Below are 19,435 nucleotides of genomic sequence, written 5' to 3' on the forward strand. Positions count from 1 at the left end.
GACCCTGTCACTAGTCAGTTAAAAACAGAGGTGCTTTAACCAATCACCTCCCCACAGCCCTTTTAATTAAACAGTCTATTCAGACAATCACTGTTGGATTTATAGAGGGTGCCTCACACAGAGCTAGATTTTGCTTGGTCCTTTTGTTGGTGAAAAGGACAGGTGCAATCAAAGTCCCTGTGCTCAGAGGGGTCCAGCCAGTGTCCCTTTGCACAGGGGAGCAGCGGAGGTACTCCTGTGCACTCAAACCATCCCAAATGGCCCACGGATCTGGCTTGGAAACAATGGGGAGATTTAAAAGAGCCCCTAAGCCTGCCTTGTGCCAGCAAGGAAGGGAGAAAGAATGCTGAGTTGTACATTATTTTTACTCACAGGAGGTGATCAGATGCTTACGAGCGTTGATATAAGACCATGGGTGATCTGGCCCATCATTGCGCTGGGGCTAATGCAGCTCCAATGCCAGCCAGTGTCCACTAGGCACAATCCAGCCCATGACCCCTGCTTTTGTTTACAACAGTTGAAGCAATGCATCTGAGAAAATGTATGCAGAAGTGTCAACTCTCAGGATCTGGCCCTGTTTCTCTCTCCATTCCCTTCAAGAAAAAGCCTGACTAGATTGAGGACCACAAAATGCTCTAATTGTAGCTCACACTCCACCACTCCCACCTCACCTTTCCCAATAAAAATCAAGCCCAAACGAAAGGAAGGAGAGGTTGAGTGGTGTGCCAGGCTATCTCCTGTAGTCTCAGCGGCACTGTCTGCACTAGGAAATTGAGCTATTGCTGGCAAAGCATCCACCTGAATTGGTAGTGAAGACAGTTCTGCCCTAGTGCAGATGGACCCAAATTATTTTCAGCACCATGGCCATGAGTTAGAAGGGTCCTTAAGTATATGCCTATCTTTAAGGAAGCGAGCAGTCCCATTGGCTTCAATGGGACTGTAGTGACTGTAAAGTTAACCATATGCCTAGGTACCCTGCTGAATGAGGGCCCTTTACAGGATGCATGCGTAGGAAATGATGGAGCCATAATCAGCTTCCTGGTGTAGACTGGTGTGTAACTGTGGTCAATGTTAATACCATCCTAGTATCCAGTTCAGCTCTTTCTTTCACTGACCATGGTCTTCAACCAGCCTGCATTACCACAGATTTTGTTTGCTACATCCCTGGTTCCTCCACATATCTGGCATCATGCTCCTTTCTGCCCTTTCCCACAACTTTTCCAGTCCTAGGGTGTATAGAATCATAGGACTGGAAGGGACCTCGAGAGATCATCTAGTCCAGTCCCCTGCACTCATGGCAGGACTAAGTATTATCTAGACCATCCCTGGCAGATGTTTCTCTAACCTGCTCTTAAAAATCTCCAATGATGGAGATTCCACAACCTTCCTAGGCAATTTGTACCAGTGTTTAACCAACCTGCCAGTTAGGAAGTTTTTCCTAATGTCCAACCTAAATCTCCCTTGCTGCAATTTAAAGCCATTGCTTCTTGTCCTATCCTCAGAGATTAACGAGAACAATTTTTCTCCCTTCTTCTTGGAGCAACCTTTTAATGTACTTGAAAACTGTTATCGTGTCCGTCCCCCCCCCAGTCTTTTCTTCTTCAGACTAAACAAACCCAATTTTTTCAATCTTCCCTCATAGGTCATGTTTTCTAGAACTTTTATCATTTTTGTTGCTCTTATCTGGACTTTCTCCAATTTGTTCACATCTTTCCTGAAATGTGATGCCCAGAACAGGACACAATATTCCAGTTGAGGCCTTATCAGTGTGGAGTAGAATGAAAGAATTACTTTTTCTGTCTTACAACATTCCTGCTAATACATGTCAGAATAATGTTTGCCTTTTTTTGCAACAGTGTGACACTATTGACTCTTATTTAGTTTGTGAGCCACTATAACCCCCAGATCCCTTTCTGCAATTCTCCCTCCTAGGCAGTCATTTCCCATTTTGTATGTGTCCATTGATGCTTTGAGCTGGAGTTGTGATTCCTAGCTCCAGGAGACATACCTACGCTAGCTCTAATCCAGCTAGCTCACTACAAATAGTGTGTCTGCAGTGGTGCAAGTGGCAGGAGAGGTTAATGGCCCCAGTACATACCCATCTAAGATGCTAGCCATGTGCTCTGGGTGGTTAGCCACTCCTGCTGCTTGCCCCACCAGTTACTCTATTTTTAACACACTAGCTCAGTCAGAATGACATCCCCAGTTCAAAGCATAGACATACCCTTAGTGTGAGGCTTCCTCCTCCTCTGCATCAGGTTCCCTGCATCCCTCTACTCTGCCATCTCACCAGCTCTTTGCAAAGCTGATCTGGAAAGGATGTATTTTGTTCTTTTCTCACTCTTAGGCAAAAATCTCCAGGGTAGGTTCAAACCACTACAGATTGCAAAGCTGTTACTGCAGCATTTGGGGTCACTGCTGTAAAATCTTGGATTACTTTTGTGGGTATATCTCTTAGTTCCTGTACTGAGCCTTCAAGGAACTCTGCCCTTCTACATCACTTCTGATCTATAACACACCTGGCTTTTTGAGTTCTGGGCCCCTAAACTGCTCTGCTGATGCACCTCAGTCATGATCTGCATTGCCTTTGCTATTACAGAGCGTTGTCTCCACACTGTTCAGCTAATGTACATCATTCCTGATGAGATGTGGTCCTAGCTGCTCCAGTCATGGGTCTTCATACAGCTCTCAGTGCATCTCAGGGCTTGTCTATACCATAGGGCAATGTGCTCTATGGGGGTGGGATTTCTAAAGCACACAGGCCTAACAAAGAAAATAACAGAACGCCACTAGCCATCACCTTCAGCCCCCAACTAAAACCCCTCCAACACATTATCAAGGATCTACAACCTATCCTGAAGGATGACCCAACACTCTCACAAATCTTGGGAGACAGGCCAGTCCTTGCCTACAGACAGTCCCCCAACCTGAAGCGAATACTCACCAGCAACCACATACCACACAACAGAACCACTAACCCAGGAACCTATCCTTGCAACAAAGCCCGTTGCCAACTGTGCCCACATATCTATTCAGGGGACACCATCACAGGGCCTAATAACATTAGCCACACTATCAGAGGCTCGTTCACCTGCACATCTACCAACGTGATATATGCCATCATGTGCCAGCTATGCCCCTCTGCCATGTACATTGGTCAAACTGGACAGTCTCTACGTAAAAGAATAAATGGACACAAATCAGATGTCAAGAATTATAACATTCATAAACTAGTCGGAGAACACTTCAATCTCTCTGGTCACGCGATTACAGACATGAAAGTTGCGATATTACAACAAAAAAACTTCAAATCCAGACTCCAGCGAGAAACTGTTGAATTGGAATTCATTTGCAAATTGGATACAATTAACTTAGGCTTGAATAGAGACTGGGAGTGGCTAAGTCATTATGCAAGGTAACCTATTTCCCCTTGTTTTTTCCTACCCGCCCCCCCCCAGACGTTCTTGTTAAACCTTGGATTTGTGCTGGAAATGGCCCACTTTGATTATCATACACATTGTAAGGAGAGTGATCACTTTAGATAAGCTATTACCAGCAGGAGAGTGGGGTGGGGGGAGAGAAAACCTTTTGTAGTGATAATCACCCATTTTTTCATGGTTTGTGTGTATAAAAACATCTTCTGTATTTTTCACAGTATGCATCCAATGAAGTGAGCTGTAGCTCACGAAAGCTTATGCTCAAATAAATTGGTTAGTCTCTAAGGTGCCACAAGTACTCCTTTTCTTAAAGCACATTAACATGCTGCACATTGATTGGTCCATGTAGACCCTGTTGGTGTGCATTAATGTATTACTGTTTTAACCAGTACTATGTTCAAGCACACTAGGTAACCTTCAGTTAGCACCAACAGGGTCTACTTGAAAAATTCCTTACCAGATCCAGTCCTACTCTCCACAGGACTGGTATTTGACTCTTGTACCTCATGCTCACGCTCAATTCCACATTAATATGGATAACTATCATCTCAGTTTGGAGCTAGCTAAGGCAGTACTGCATAACCTGAAACCAGGAATGTCTCTGTGCATGGGGCCTGGCCTCATGTCCTGGTTGATTTGACAGAAACCAGCGTGTTGTCCCGGTTGCTGTAAACCCCAGCAGACTGGCATTAAACTGAGCCTTCACAACCTGAAAGCTGAACCATTTCTTGGTCTTCCAAATCGGGGTGCCAGCAGCTGAAGGCTTTTTGGGTTCTCAAAGGCCAGCTCTACCTGCTGTGGCAGTACTGGGCCTCCTCTGGATGATCAAATATGAGGCGGTGTGATATGGAGGCATCCTAACAAACTGTATGTATGCAGCTTCTGACTTGGTACTGCCACTCCAAGGTGCCTCAGCATACTGAGAGACCTAAAAGGGGAAAGACAGTTAACTATGTAGTAACATTACAATAAAAATACAACTGAGCATTAATGTAAAATCTGGACATACTAGAGAGGCAGGACAGCCAAGTGGCCATTGAAACCACCTGATGCCCAAACTTCATCCGTTTCTGGCAGTGTCATTACCATGGTGAAACTAAGCTTAGCCACCTGAAAGTGGCCATTTGGAAAAAATGAGTCTTCAGAGATGAATGGAAAAATGCTGAAAGCTTCTGCTGTCTGGATGTGCTCAGGCTGACTGTGCTTTAGAGTAATGGAGCACTGGGGGACAAACATTTCACTGGACTTCTGGCATGCGCTGTCTTGCAGATGTGGACAAATGCAGGTCATGACCCCAATAATTGGGAATGCCCAAGCCTGAAGTGACAAGAGTGAGGATGGGGGGAGAGGTGGGAAGGGACTTGAATGGAAGGGAAAGAATCTTTAAGTCACTTTGGTGCTTCCGAAGACTCTTTGGAGCTGCTGAGATCTTTTGAGAGCTATTTGCATCAGCCAGCATCACTGGCAGCAGACTGTAGCAATTGTTCCTTGTGCAGAGCCTTGTCTGTGGAACCAGAGAGAAGTTACGTCCAAAGAAGACTACAAAGAGTTAAAAGGGATCTCGCAAAACTGGGTGACTGGGCAACAAAATGGCAGATGAAATTCAATGTTGATGAATGCAAAGTAATGCACATTGGAAAACATAATCCCAAATATACATATCAAATGATGGGGTCTAAATTAGCTGTTACCACTCAAGAGAGAGATCTTGGAGTCATTGTGGATAGTTTTCTGAAAACATCCACTCAATGTGCAGTTTTCAGAGTAACAGCCATGTTAGTCTGTATTCGCAAAAAGAAGGTGATCACTCTCTTTACAATGTGTATGATAATCAAGGTGGGCCATTTCCAGCACAAAGAGTGGGTTGGGGGGAGGAGGGGAGAAAAACTGGATTTGTGCTGGAAATGGCCCACCTTGATTATCATACACATTGTAAAGAGAGTGATCACTTTAGACAAGCTATTACCAGCAGGAGAGTGGGGTGGGGGGAGAGAAAACCTTTTGTAGTGATAAACACCCATTTTTTCATGGTCTGTGTGTATAAAAACATCTTCTGTATTTTCCACAGTATGCATCCGAGGAAGTGAGCTGTAGCTTACGAAAGCTTATGCTCAAATAAATTGGTTAATCTCTAAGGTGCCACAAGTACTCCTTTTCAATGTGCAGTGGCAGTCAAAAAAGCAAACATAATGTTAGGAATCATTAGGAAAGGGGTAAATAAAAAGATAGAAAATATATTGCCTCTATATAAATCCATGGTACTCCCATGTCTTGAATACTGCATGCAGATGTGGTCACCCCATCTCAAAAAAGATATATTGGATTGGAAAAGGTACAGAAAAGGGCAACAAAAATTATTAGGGGTATGGAACGGCTTCCATATGAGGAGAGATTAATTAAATTGGGACTTTTCAGCTTGGAAAAGAGATGACTAACGGGATACGACAGATGTCTATAAAATCATGACTGCTGTGGAGAAAGTAAATAAGGAAGTGTTGTTATTTTCTCGTTCGCATAACACAAGAACTATGGGTCACCAAATGAAATTAATAGACAGCAGGTTTAAAACAAACAAAAGGAAGTATTTCTTCTCACAACTCTCAGCCAACCTATGGAACTCCTTGCCAGAGGATGTTGTGAAGGCCAAAACTATAACAGGGTTCAAAAAAGAACTAGATAAGTTCATGGAGGGTAGGTCCATCAATGGCTATTCGCCAAGATGGGCAGGGGTGCAAAAACATGCTCTGAAGTGCATTCTGGTGAGTTTAACATTTATCCCTGAGTATTTGCAAACACTGGCTGTCCTGATAGTCACAGCTGCCCTGTGAGCTAGGTCAGCATTGTTCTCTGTATTCCACAGATGAAGAAACTGGGGCACTGAGAGGTTAAGGGCCAAATTTTCAAGCTTGGGTTTAAGTTAGTCACCTAAATCGATATTGAAGCATTAACATCAAAGTGGCTTGATTGTCAGAGGTGCTGACCTCAATGGGCACTGCAGGGACTTAGCACTTCTCGACTTGGGTGACAAATTTTAGGCACCCAAGTGTGGAAATGCCCATCTGTGACTTGCCCCAGGCCACAAAGGGAGCTGAGATTTTTGTCCCCTGCTCTGGTGCTTTTGTCGGCTATTAGACCCCACTGCCTTTCATGCTATTCAGCTGCACCTTCTTGTGGCCAAAGCTCTCACTGGTAGCTCTGCATAGGAGCTGGATTAGTTATAGGCAGCTGGGAGGCAGGAGCTGTCAGTAATGCTAGTGCTGTCAGTGGTAGCTGGGGTGACACTGTCCATCATAGCTGTGAACTGATTTGGGGTCTTCTCAAAACTCAAGGGACTTGTAACCGCATTTATACTGTATCCCCAAGCCCAGCCCTGACTCGCTGTGAAGGGACTCTGGATAAACCTGTGTGCTTCTGGGGAAATCAGTGACAAGCTTTCATGCTAGTGAGTAAAATCTCTTTTCTTTCTTTTTGTCCCCTGCTCCACTCTCCCGCCCCCTACTCTGGCAGGTCTCAGAGACTCTCCTACTCTCCATTGCTGCGTCTTGAGGACATGGCGCTGAGCATCCCAGGAACTGTTCCTCTCTGTACCATTCGTCTTGGAATTCTACTCATGGCGTATGCTTTCCCTGCTGAAGCTGGGTAAGATGACAAGAACCTGGGGGTTTTAATAACAATGGTGACTGAGGACTCCGCGCGCTCTGCTTGGGGTATTCGAGTGTAAGGTCCCCAACCCCCACTTTTCATCATGTGGAGTATTCCAACAGAACCTAGAAAAAGGCCACCCCTGGCTTTTCTTTAAACCATTCCAGTATAAACCCAGAAGAGTGTCCACTTTCCTCCCTGCACCTCTGCCAAAACCTTGCTATAGGGTTCACGTGTCCCCCTCTCTAGCACCTGCTCAGTTTGGTCTTCTGCAATATTTTCCAGGATGCTGATTGCACTATCCTCCATCTCATATGCAGTATTTTGCTGCTGCACAAGTATCTGTTTTCCTTGGCCGCATGCAATATTCTAGCATAACATAAAACAAGCCCTCCCACCCCCTTGGAATGTTCACTCCCTTGTAGCTGAGAGTGACTGGGATTACATTAGCATTGTTCAAGCCGCTATAGCTAAGGTAATGTCAGCACTTTTATGACAAAAACCAATTTTCTAACTTGGCCCATGAGCAATTCGCTCTGGGCTAAAACTTGGCAGATTGCTTCCAGGCCTTTTTTAAAAAAAATAAATAAATATTTCGTTCACAAAATTTGAAAAATGAAATTGATTCAGCTGTTTGACTGTTACATGTGTAAATGACAATGAAAAAAAATGCATTGATCTTGGATGGAGTTCTTGGCCTTGGTTAGTGGTTCTTGGGCTTTCCTAGTAGCCCAAGATCTGGGACGCTACTGCCTGACCTTACTTGCTTTCTTGCATTTATAAAACTGTTCTGAACAGAGAAAATGAGAGTCCATTTGTCCATAACTGGCCACCTGTAATCACATCATTATATAGTCCAATGGCAGCATAACACTCTGCTGTGCCTCCCAAGTGACCCCTTGTGGTTGACTGTCAGGAGGGATGATCTCCTTTTAAACAGAGGAAGGCCCAGCACAGAACAGTCGACGTGGGCAGTGGTGAGGAATAAGGAGATCCCCAAGTAAAAATCTCTTTGGAGATATATATATATATATATATATATATATATATATATATATGTACAAATACACACACTGCATCCATCTTTGGCAGCAATATTTGGTTTAATTAGGGTGACCAGATGTCCCATTTTTAAAGCCCTCCTCCAGGTGTCCCAACTTTTCCTTAAAAACAGGCAACTTGTCCTGTATATTCTGTCTCTCCCCCTCCAACCCCCATGAGTACTGGTGGATTCTGCTGCTGGCTGGATTCCTGCTCGCAAGCTACCCACCCGCCAGCAGTGAGTGGGGGGTCCAGTGGCTGACGATGATGGTGGGTGTGCAAGGCTGGTGGCGGGGCAAAGTTGCAGCGTGCAGGGGCGGCTGCTCCCCCTGCTGGTCTGTCAGTGCAGCTCCTGCTGCGTGCTGGCTCTTGGCCAGCGGAGCCCTGCCCCCCATCCCGTTTCTGGCTGGCAGTGGCTGCGAGCTGTGGTGGCTGGTGAGTGCGGGCAAGCGCCAGGCAGTGGCCAGTTTTGTATCCCCTCTGCTGCTCACCCATCAGCCCTTTATGTGCTCCCCCTCTCGCTGTCCTGTCCTTGCTTTTCCCTTTCGCCCACTTTCCCCCCGCAGCCCTGCTGCTCCTCCATATCCACCCCGGTGGGGGGCATCCTGCTCCCAATGCTGTGCGAAGAACCAGCCCCTGGTCAGAGCACTGACCTCAGCAAGAGCCTGGCTGGCAGGTTCCTTCCTTCCCCCACTGCCTTGGGTTGGGCTGGCGCCCCGGGAAAGCCCAAGACCCTCCGGCCCAGTTCGCTGCCCAGGAGGAGCCGAGCCCTTCATGTGCCGAAGCCCCGTGCAGCACTGGCATGGGGAAGCCTCTCTGCCCCTCAGCTAAGCACTGGAGTGGCAGTGGGGTGGGGAGCGATTTCTAGCCTGTTCATGCCCCGAACCTGCAGGCTCCACAGCAGCCCCTGGGGTAGGGGCTTAGCACCCTCTTCACCCACCATCCCCTTGCCCTGAGTCCTGCCCCTAGGGAGGGTAGCACGGGACTGCCCAGTCCCCAGGCATCCTCCCCTGCTAAGCCATCTCTCTGGCAAGGTTCGCTGAAGCCCCTGCAGTCAGGTTCCCTGGGCCCTGGTGCACAATGCATCCTTAGAGCTTAACCCCCGCCTGCCTGGACTGTAGCTGGGGGACAGGAGGATGCTGGGTTATGTTGGTGGTTAACAGCAGCCTGGAGGTGTTAACTGCCTTTCAACACTGTGTAAGGACGGACCTGCTTCTCCTGGTACCTGGCACTGCGTCTTCCTGAGGTAACAGGAAGCGGCGGCCAGCACATCCCTCGGCCTGCGCCACTTCCCGTAGCCCCCATTGGCCTGGAGCGGTGAACCGCGGCCAGTGGGAGCTGCGATCAGCCGAACCTGCGGACACGGTAGGTAAACAAACTGGTCCGCCTGGCAGGGTATTTCCCTGAACAAGCGGCGGACCGGCTTTGAGAACCACTGCCCTAAAGCCTTAAAGAAAAGAAGGTAAATAAAAAGAATCCAACTACGCAGTATTTCTTTTTAACAGGGGCTCAGTCAACTTGATGTTAATTTGAACGTTTGTACTGCATAGTTCTGATTGATTGCCACTGAACTCGCTTTAATACAAGTAATTTTACCAGGTGTCCCGTATTCAGCATAGGGAAATATGGTCACCCTAGATTTAATTTTTTATGTGTACAGAATCGTGCAAACACATTCATTCGCACTTATCCCACATACACACTTGTGCACACCTGCCACATGCCTTCTCTTCTGCATACTCAGTCTCCTCACACGTTCTCATTTGTACGCATGCACTGATACATATTTGTTTTGCACATACTCAAGCACACATGCTTATACATCTATGCCCCATTCTTACAAGTGCATACCTACATGTGCACACACTTGTGTAAACAGAGAGAGAGAGGTGCTCGCATGCCTACATGTGCATACATGCCCTTGTGCACACACATGCACACTCTCACTGCAGTTAAACCAGTGAGCTAAAATGGCTCCTTCTCCCTTACTGCACATGAAAACCTCCCTCTAAAAACTGCTCGACTCTTCCTGAGAGGCAATAAACCCCCTTGTCTCTAAGCTGCAGAGAAAGGCTTCGTTTTGTTCTTTGACACAGTAAATGGGCTTCGGAGCAATAGCCAGAACACTTGCTGAGTTGCTGTTCCTCCAGCTGCACTACCTCAGTGCTTTCATCACAGCTGTCACTAGTGCAGAGGGAGCGGTAAACTGCCAATGGGAACTTTCATTCCATTTCCATTCCCTGCCCAAGATAAACCCTTCCCTTTGTGCTGGGTTTTCATTGTAAAGGAAACACGGACAGGCCCCTGGTGACAAGGGTGGCAGCAAGAGCCACTGCAATTTAGATTAAGGTGGTGGAAGTGAACCGCTTATTCTTCTGTTGTCTCTAACCTGGGAATCTGGGCATTCATTTGTCATGAAGTCCTTTTACGTTATGCTGAAAGTAGTTACTTAGATAGTAGATAGTTTTGGAGCCACACTGGAAGCCAGCCTGCGCTGTGCCTGCAAGTGGCCCTGCTTGTTAACCTTGCTATCTATAGGCAGCCTTTCTGCATTCTGGTCCTCTCTTTCCCCTTGTCTTGGGCCTTGTTACAGATCCCAATTCCCCTCCAACCCGCAAAGACATGATGTTATCCCATGCTCTTTTGTTCCACATCATAGATCCAAATTTTCCTCCATCTCACTCTGACCTGGCATTCTCCTGCGGTCTGTCACCTCTTCTTACGTACCTGCTTGTCCCTCTGATCTACCTGCCATTACGCCACACTCTTATACTTCTTGCCCTCCCCTCGTTTCAGGGCAAGAAATCTACACTTGGCCTCCAGGGCTGTAAAGCCAAACGTCCAGTGAACTATCTTCATCCCCATCCCAAACACCTGAGCCATGCTAACTAGCAGAGGAAAATTCAGCCCCTTAAGGCCAGTGTGGGTGGAACAGGAAATGGGGTCCAGAACTGGGGGGGGAGGGGGTGTGTGTGTGTTTGTGTGTTTGAGCAGGTAGTTAGAACCCAGGGAATAGCACCTGGAGGTTCCTTTTTCAAGATGATGGGAAGCCTGTGATTTGCCTCCGCTCGGACCACAATAAAGGGGGAAACATGTGGAGTCCCACTATGCTGTCAGTCAGCATGAAGCAGCTTGTATTCCACGCCACTCCCTGCTAGGCCATGAGCCATAAACACCCTGCCAGCATTCCTGCCTGACCTTGCAGCCCTTCTGGCTGTAGGCTTGGTAGCACTGTCTGAACTGGCCTGCATCCCTTCAGATCTCTTCATTGCCCCTTCGTTGCATATTCTCAGCTCCTAACTCCACCTCTGTCCCTCACATGCACGTCATCATCTCACATTCTGTTGGCCACGTGTTGGTCTTGTTCATCTGCTGTCATTTCTCCTTTCATTCATTATTTCTGCACCCTCCAATCTGACTTGGTCAGGGCAGGAGAAGGATCAATTTGTCCCATTGTTTTTCCTTAGCCAAAGGGCAGCCTTTACTTTATATTAAGGATAGATGAGCCCCTCTCCAAAGCTATGCTGGACCAAGCAGATGCCCCAAATATGGTTCCACATAGAGATGCTCCTGATTCTTTCCTTTGAAATTTTTATCTCCCCAGCTGTGCTGCTTTTTCACAGTCTTCTAAGTGAGATGTGAACCCCACAGTCTTCCAGTCTGAGTTAAAATTTCAAACCTCAAACAAAGCAAAACGGGTTCAAAATTCGACAAGATGAATTTGTCGATCACTCGTGAACCTCTGCCAGGCACTGCTCTTAAAACGCTATCCTGTCACGCTTTATATTAAGGCTGCATTTTAAATAGCTTATAAAGCAATAATAAATTCTTAATAGCTGTTGTTAGCATGATACAGATATACATTTCATGAGTTCTAGATGGTTATGAGCACATCAGCAGAAGGTGGGACAGATAGTTAAAACCATTGTTAAGCAACCTGTGGGACATTATTCCAATTGCACTATTACAGTCCCACTTATTAAAAATGGCTCTTTATTAGACCTAGTTGAAAATCAGATTTCTGTCCCATGGATATTTTAAAATTTGTTTTTGTACCAAATCTGTACAAAAAGTCAATATATATTTATTTTTTTACAGAATGGAAAGTGCCAAAAAAACTTATATGAAATGTTTCATTTTGACATTTCTGATTAAAAACAAAACCTTTTGACTTTCCAGAACAAAAACATTTCATTTTGGCTTGGATGGACATTACTCTATATCTCTTTCAGCTGCCACAATGCCTTATACAGGTTGTAGTTCAAGTGCCTCCGGTCCCATTCTCCTCTATGGGCTGGACTAAATCTCTGATATACCATGGTCATGTGACTGCCGTGATGCATCCTGTCAGCTCAACAAGACTGGAGATTGTGGTGCATCATGGGAGATGTAGTCTAGCCAGGGAGTCTGTCTCAAAGAGGAGAACTGGGGCACTCAAATACTCCACGAGGTAGGCAGCAGCACAAGCAAACACAGACTGATGTCAAACAGACCTGAAATGAAACATTTCAGTTAGGGTCAACAAACTGAAGTGTGTCGATTCAGGTCAACCTGACCCTCCACAAAATATTGCATTTTGATTTTTCCCGATACAAAGTCAAGAAATGTTGGCCAAATCAAAATTTTTCACAGAACAATTTAGATTTTGCAGAAACTGAATTTTCTGTCAACCCCACTTGCACAAAAATAAACGAAATAACTGCATTTAGATGGAAAATTCCTGACCAGCTCTATTATTTGTCATTTATTGGCCCTTTATAAACTATTTATAAGTGTATCTGTAATATAAAGTGTGACCCTCTAACCAAACCCCATGCTATACAATTGGTCTTGAAAATGCTAGCCACCATTCCTCCCCTCACTATTCTTCCATTTTGCCCAGGCTCTGCATTTCCTGCGTCAGACTAGAAGTACTAAAATACATTGAGAAGATGCTGTTCTTGTATTTCCAGCAAATGACAGGTCTCTCATGAGAGCATGTTTTCATGAGCTTTCAGACCCCTCCTTGTCGCGTCCTAAGCCAAAATCTCTGGCTAGTTTGGCTGAGGTTCATATAGGCCTATGGACCTCTGGGGGTGCTCCTCTGAACCTTGTGAGGTTGTTCTGTCACTAACTAGCTGTGGTGGTAGGAGATTGGCTAGGCTAGTAATCATTATACCACGCTGGTGGTGGCTTCATCCAGCATGCTTAGCGACACTGTTAGAGAGATGAATGCACGACCCGTCTGACAAGCTAGAATGGAGTCCAGCACAGGCATGCCGGAAGCTCCTAGCCACTGCAGCACTGCCAGCACTTTCCTAAAAGAAACACGTTGGGGAAGGAGGAAGCGAAATCGAAGCCTGCAGTTTGGGAATGTGCGTTCCCTCTTGTTTTCTGCACCACAAAGGGAAGCTGCCCATCCTACAAATCAGCCCTAATGCAGCAGCACCCAAGAAACAACACTTAAGTGGATGAAGAAAAATAGAAACATTCAGAGTAAAAGAGAAAAAAAATCAGAAAGAGAGGGAAGGAAAGGGAGAAAACAAACTAAATGTGCAGAGTCATGGGTAGGAATACTACCAAAGCTGCTCCACCAGCCCCCTAATATGGATCCAGGAGTGCTGCTCTGCAAATGCACCTGTATAATTTACAATACCCCACAACCAGCATTGGTGTCTTTCCCATTTGGCATGTTCATTCATCCTAATCAAGCTGCTGCTCCCAAGTCATTTATTTCTCTGTTTAGCAGTAATGCATCGATTTGTCAGTGCTGGACTGCAACCCCCACCAGAGGAGACTCCTGCACCACTTCTAGCAATTCATCCGCTAAACCACCCATTCATCTCTGTACCTTCCTGTGTTTCTTTATCTATCATGCTGCATGCCCAGGCTTCTTAATCTTTCCTTCTGTCTCCTTGCAACTTCTTGTAGCTGAACTTTGCAATGTCCCCTCCTGAAGTGGAGAGCCTGTAAACTCCTCTATCCATGAGTTCTTCTGCATCTTTTGCTAAACGTCTCCTGCTGGGAGAAACTGGGTTTGGAGTAACAGTGGTGTCTCCTGAGCTCCTGCTAAACCTTTCTCAATTCGGATGTTGAGTGGGAGATGCTGGAACAGGGGAAGATGATTCTCCCAACCAGGACTCCTAAACCATTCCCCACCTGACTGGTTGATTCTAGCACTTTAGTTGCCAGCACCTCCATACAGCAACTTTAAATGGGTAAAATCGCAGTGAGATCTCTGCAGTCAGCCTCTGCAGTGGCTACAAGGAAAAGAGGCTGGGACTGGAGTAGGTGTGATGTCTCTTGCAATCAGCCTCCTACACACGTTATACTATGGACGAACATAAAACATACTGCAGCGCAAGGCTGCAGAGGCAGGCCATGTCTGAATGAACATCTTTGTTTAAAACAAGAGCTCAGGGCATATCAAGACCGAATTTCTAGTCCGATTTCTCTTTTTATCTCTCTCTTCTTTCCCCAGGCTTTCTCAGAAGCACGGTCCAGATATTGTTGATGACAGCAAGGACAATATCACCATCTTCACACGCATTCTGGACCGGCTGTTGGATGGGTATGACAATCGGCTGAGACCTGGACTCGGAGGTCAGTCTGCATTGTGAGGATTTTATTTTCCTTCACTACATAGCTTCATAAATGAGTTATAAAGTTTACTCCCAGAGTAATATCAACCATCATTCATGGAGTAAGGGGGGAATTCAGTCCTACAGTTGTTCTTTCCCTGGTTCTTTGTAACCGCAACAATCTTCTGGTGGGAGAGAAACCCACCTTGCTCTCCTGAGGTGAGATAGGAAGATGGTCTCTCTCTGACCTATGTCCTGAGCTTCTATGATAGCTGCATCAATAGACCTGTAGATCGACCAATGTGGGCTTCTCTTCCTACAATAATGGACCCCAACCTCCTCCTAGAGAAGACCTTCTTCTCCTGTGGAGAGAATGGAATTTGTATTTCAAGTTCATTCAGTCCTGGGCTCCTACCTCAAGACTCTGCCAAATTAAACCCTAGAAACAAACCCAAGCCAAACCCGTCCCAGGCATTATTGTGATCTGCTTTCATAGAGCAGAACCCCAGTGAGCCCCAGGGACCTGCACGTCAGCCTGATGTCCTTCTTTCCAATTGACTTCAGAAGGTTTTGTCAGAGAAATGCTTTCAGTATCAAAATAATTTCTTCTGTATCTATGTCCCTTTTAGAAATTACTTAATTGGGAGATTCTTCTTGCACTGGGTCTTACTCAGCTAGGCCTCTCTCACTGGGACTCAAGGATGATCTGAACATCACCATCATCAGGAATGATTGTTATTGTTGTTTTTCAAGCACCCAAAACTCTGTTTAATGCCTTATAAGACAGGGTTCCTTCCCCCAAGAGCTGACAGTATGACTATGGCATGACCATGATGAGGAAGGACCACAGATCGGATGGTGGGTAGGTGGACAAGAGTTACACTAGTAAGATGATGGGGTTATTCAGTGAGGCATGGACACATAATAGGTGTTTTGGTGGGAGCAGGGGGATTTCATTACCTTTCCTCCCCTTTGCTTCATGTAGGCTTTGCATCCAAATTTTTTCAGAGGAACTGATGCAAGGGAGGTGGCTCCTCTCAAGTGTGGGTTGCCATTGCCAGAATGTTGCTGGTCACTGTTTGTGAAACTAGAGCAATGGATTTAGGTTGAATTACACTGTGTCTGTAGGGAACAGCTGAGAGTTCCCCCACCCCACAGCCACTGCCCCCATCCCATTCAGTACAGTGTGGAGAAGCTGGCGCTAGAGAGCTGTGACTGGGCCGGTCTTGCACTACATTTTCCAGCTGCTTCTGCTGGAGTTGGAATGGCAGCGATCTCCCCCACAGCTAGTGCTTCAGCAGCTTCTTACAGTGACTTCTTAGAGAGTCTAGGACTGAAGTAATTGTGGGCTCCCCTGCAAGCCGCAGTACTGTACTTTACTACTCCCAACAGCACCTCCTGCTGGGGAGGTGGAGACTGAAGTCCCTGAGTTCCCCATCCTCTATTGCTCCTATGGAAACTTCTGCTGGGAAAGCCTGGGATTAGAGCAGCTGAGGTCTTCCCCTGTGGGAGGCTCTTGCTCCATTCCCTGCTGGGAGAGGCTTTCTAATCTGTAACACCCAGCATTCAATCTCCCCCTTCTTTGCTTCTGTCTGCCCTGCTCTTCATTTAAGACTTTTCTAACAGAGTCCTAAACTGTCACTCCCTCGTCCCCTCTCCCCCCACCACTGCTATTGCATGCCTACACCTCTCCAAAGACAACTCAGGCAGAGATCAGCAAAAATCCAGGTGCATGCCAGCAAGCTCTTCTGCCTTAAAAAACTTGCCTTGCTGCATGGCTCTTTTGCCCAGGAGGGAAAGGGTTAAAATATCTGCATAGGCCATCCATCAGTTTTATCGCTTTTACTGCTCATCTCTCTTCCGCAGAATTAACCGCAATCCCACTGATAGCTTTGCTTCCTCAAACCTCTCTGATGTGTGGATCGATTCCAATGAACTGTGTCTGAAAGGGGACTTAGGGGACATCTGTGGCTTGTTCTGAGCTCAATAGCAAACCAATCCCCAGGGCAAACTATTAACAAGAGGACTCCCATGAGCCCCTTCTGGAGAAGTTAAAACCTTCCTAGGAACGTCTCTGGAATATTGCTTAGGTCCTTCCGCAAAACAGTTAACATAATGAATTGCCTTTGCCTGAGCCAGGACTGGCACGCCCTGCACAAAGCCACCCTCACCTCTGCTTTTCCCTCACGCAGGATTCGTTAACAGCTGCACCAGAGGGAAAGGGCTGGCAAGGTTCTTAGCTAGGGCTGAGTTTCCCAGTGTGTGTGTCTTGATAGCCTGCCCTCTCACCTCTGAGCTAGGCTGTCGGTTCAGGCTCATTGCTGACACTGCAGCGTGGGTCTCTGGGGGCTGCTGCCAGTGGCTGTTTGGAGGAGGTGATACACAGGAGTCCTGTCTGCCAGCCTCTTGTGGCTGGAGAGGTGGACACTAATGATCCCACTGTGTGGAGGGTAGAGGGTAACCTGGGTGTCTTGGGGCGCATTCGGTACAAATCGGGTCTAATGACCAAGATTGTGTGGGGGTTCTGCTTCTCTTTAAGTCAGTCACTGCACTGCTCGTAGCTAGCATGCTGCTTTGGAAAGCACATTGGCTTACCTCAGGGATATCAGTCTGCCATCTGTGCGGACCACGCCATTTACAAAGCACACACCAACCCTCCTGACATTCTTAGGGATCCCCTCCCTCATCTGGTTGCCTTTCTCCCTCCCTCATACCTCATTCTGGAAGAGGCTTTCATTATCTCTGCACAGTTTGGACTGAGATGTGTGGTTTATCCTCACACACAACACAGTGCTGAGCTATTATGTCCCTAGCTACCATATGCAGCAAGGCTGCACAGGTCAAGGATAACTAGGAGAGGGCATGGCCTAATGGTTAGCAAGTGACTGGGAGTCAGGATATGTGGGTTCAGTTTCTAGCCCTGCCACTGAATCCATATGACCTTGGGCAAATCACAATCTCTCTGCCTCAGTTTCCCCATTGTACAAACAGAGGTAATGCTGCCTGTCCCACAGAGGCTTTGAGATCCCCCAAAGGAAGGTATTAAAAAGCACAAAGTATTAATTGTATGTTTCTAGTGATAATGAAATAATTACGGACGGGCCAGGGACAAAGTCTCCAGATTTCTGCCATTCAAAAGCCATGTTCTAAGTAATACAGGCTCCTTAATAAAGGGTGAAATCTCATTACCGTACTCCAGGCACAAAGATATAGCTGGGCGCAGACCTAGCAGGATTGTTCATTCACCTTCTGCTGCTGTAGACCTGAGTTCAACTTCTGGCTTGAGCCACATGTGAATGAGTTTATTGGTATCTCACTCTAAACTGGGGTATGCCACAAAAGCTTAGTACAAGTGGCAATCACTCCGGGGGGCTGGAACTAGGGGTGCTCAAGGTGCTGCCACACCCGCTGGCTTGAAGTGGTTTCCATCATATACAAGGTTTACAGTTGAGTTCAATAGCTCTCAGCACCCCCACTATACAAATTGTTCCAATGTCACTGCAATCACTATTTCAGGCCATGTCTGGAATAGCCAGGGGTCCTCTGGCTTGTGACTGAGGGGCATTTGCAAAGCTGTTGGCTATCCCAGGACTGAAATAAACATGGTTGCATTGGCAAAGCTGCATAGGGAAGATCACAGAGGGCCTGCCTGAGCTTTTCCTGGTTCATATCCGTGCTGTGAGTGCTGAGTGGACCCATGGATCTTTAGAAATAATAAATAAAGCTCTGACGTGAACCCATTACTCCCTGGAAAGCCAATACCCTAAGAGAGGCTATCTGCTGCAAAACCTCTGGGATGTTAGGGCAATTAACTCTCCAGCTGCTACTCCAGCTGCTGAAGAAGCAGAACTTGGGGAACTTTTAACCCTTCTGTGGCATTTCGGCTTGATGTCTTTGCCATTGCATAAATTTCCATTAAAAGAACATGAATTACAATACAAGCAAATTCACTAGGATGGACGCAAGCTTGGGGTCACTCCATCAATGCCATTTGTACTCCCAGAAGAGACAGGAGAGGGTAAGCATAGTACAGCTTGAATGGCCAACTTGGGTGGGAAGCAGAGCTCCAAATGGACTTAGCTGCTGACCCTACTGGTGACTTGGTACAGCCCAATTTCAGAACAGCAAGGACATTGCCAGGGACTCAATCCTGGGAAGCAGTGATTCTGAAAAAGATTTGGGGATCGCAGTTCATAATCAGCTGAACATGAGCTCTGTGTGCCGCTGTGGCCAAAAGAGCAAATGCAACCCTGGGATGCATCAACTGGAATCTTGAATAGGAGTAGAGAGATTTGACCTCTATATTTGGCATGGTGCAACCACAGTTGCAATAATGTGTACAGTTCTGGTGCTCACAATCAAGAAGGAAGTTGAGAAATTGGAGAGGGATCAGAAAAGAGTCATGAAATGATTAAAGGATTAGAAAATCTGCCTTTTCGTGATAGACTTAGAGAGCTCAATCTGTTAAGTTTAACACAAAGAAGGTTAAGGGGTGAGTTAATCACAGTACAAATATCTACAAGGGGAACAAATTTTTAATAATGCTCAGAGAAAGGTCTAACACGATCCACTAGCTAGAAGTTGAAGCTAGACAAATTCAGATTGGAAATAAGGTGTACATTTTTGACAGTGAGTAATTAACCTTGTAACAACTCACCAAGGGTCATGGTGATTCCTCCATCACTGATAATTTTTAAATCAAGCTTGGATGTTTTTCTAAAAGATCTGAACTGGGAATTATTTTGGGGCAGTTCT

The 19,435-nt window shown here is 46.3% G+C and overlaps 1 protein-coding gene across 3 annotated transcripts in view; it reads left to right on the plus strand.

Annotated features, from left to right (window-relative positions):
- The window catches only part of GABRA3 (gamma-aminobutyric acid type A receptor subunit alpha3), a 128,341-nt gene that overhangs the window by 9,283 nt on the left and 99,623 nt on the right, over window positions 1-19,435 (plus strand). For 2 of the 3 annotated variants that reach the window (XM_043522111.1, XM_007063938.3), the window contains exons 2-3: window positions 6,945-7,076; window positions 14,581-14,702. The exons of the other annotated variant lie outside the window; for it this stretch is intronic. In XM_043522111.1, the coding sequence (XP_043378046.1) occupies window positions 6,988-7,076; window positions 14,581-14,702 (211 nt within the window). In that variant the 5' untranslated portion in view covers window positions 6,945-6,987. The remainder of the gene's footprint in view (window positions 1-6,944; window positions 7,077-14,580; window positions 14,703-19,435) is intronic. 3 annotated transcript variants of the gene reach the window in all.

Source organism: Chelonia mydas, chromosome 9 (assembly GCF_015237465.2).
Source record: "Chelonia mydas isolate rCheMyd1 chromosome 9, rCheMyd1.pri.v2, whole genome shotgun sequence".
NCBI lineage: Eukaryota > Metazoa > Chordata > Testudines > Cheloniidae > Chelonia > Chelonia mydas.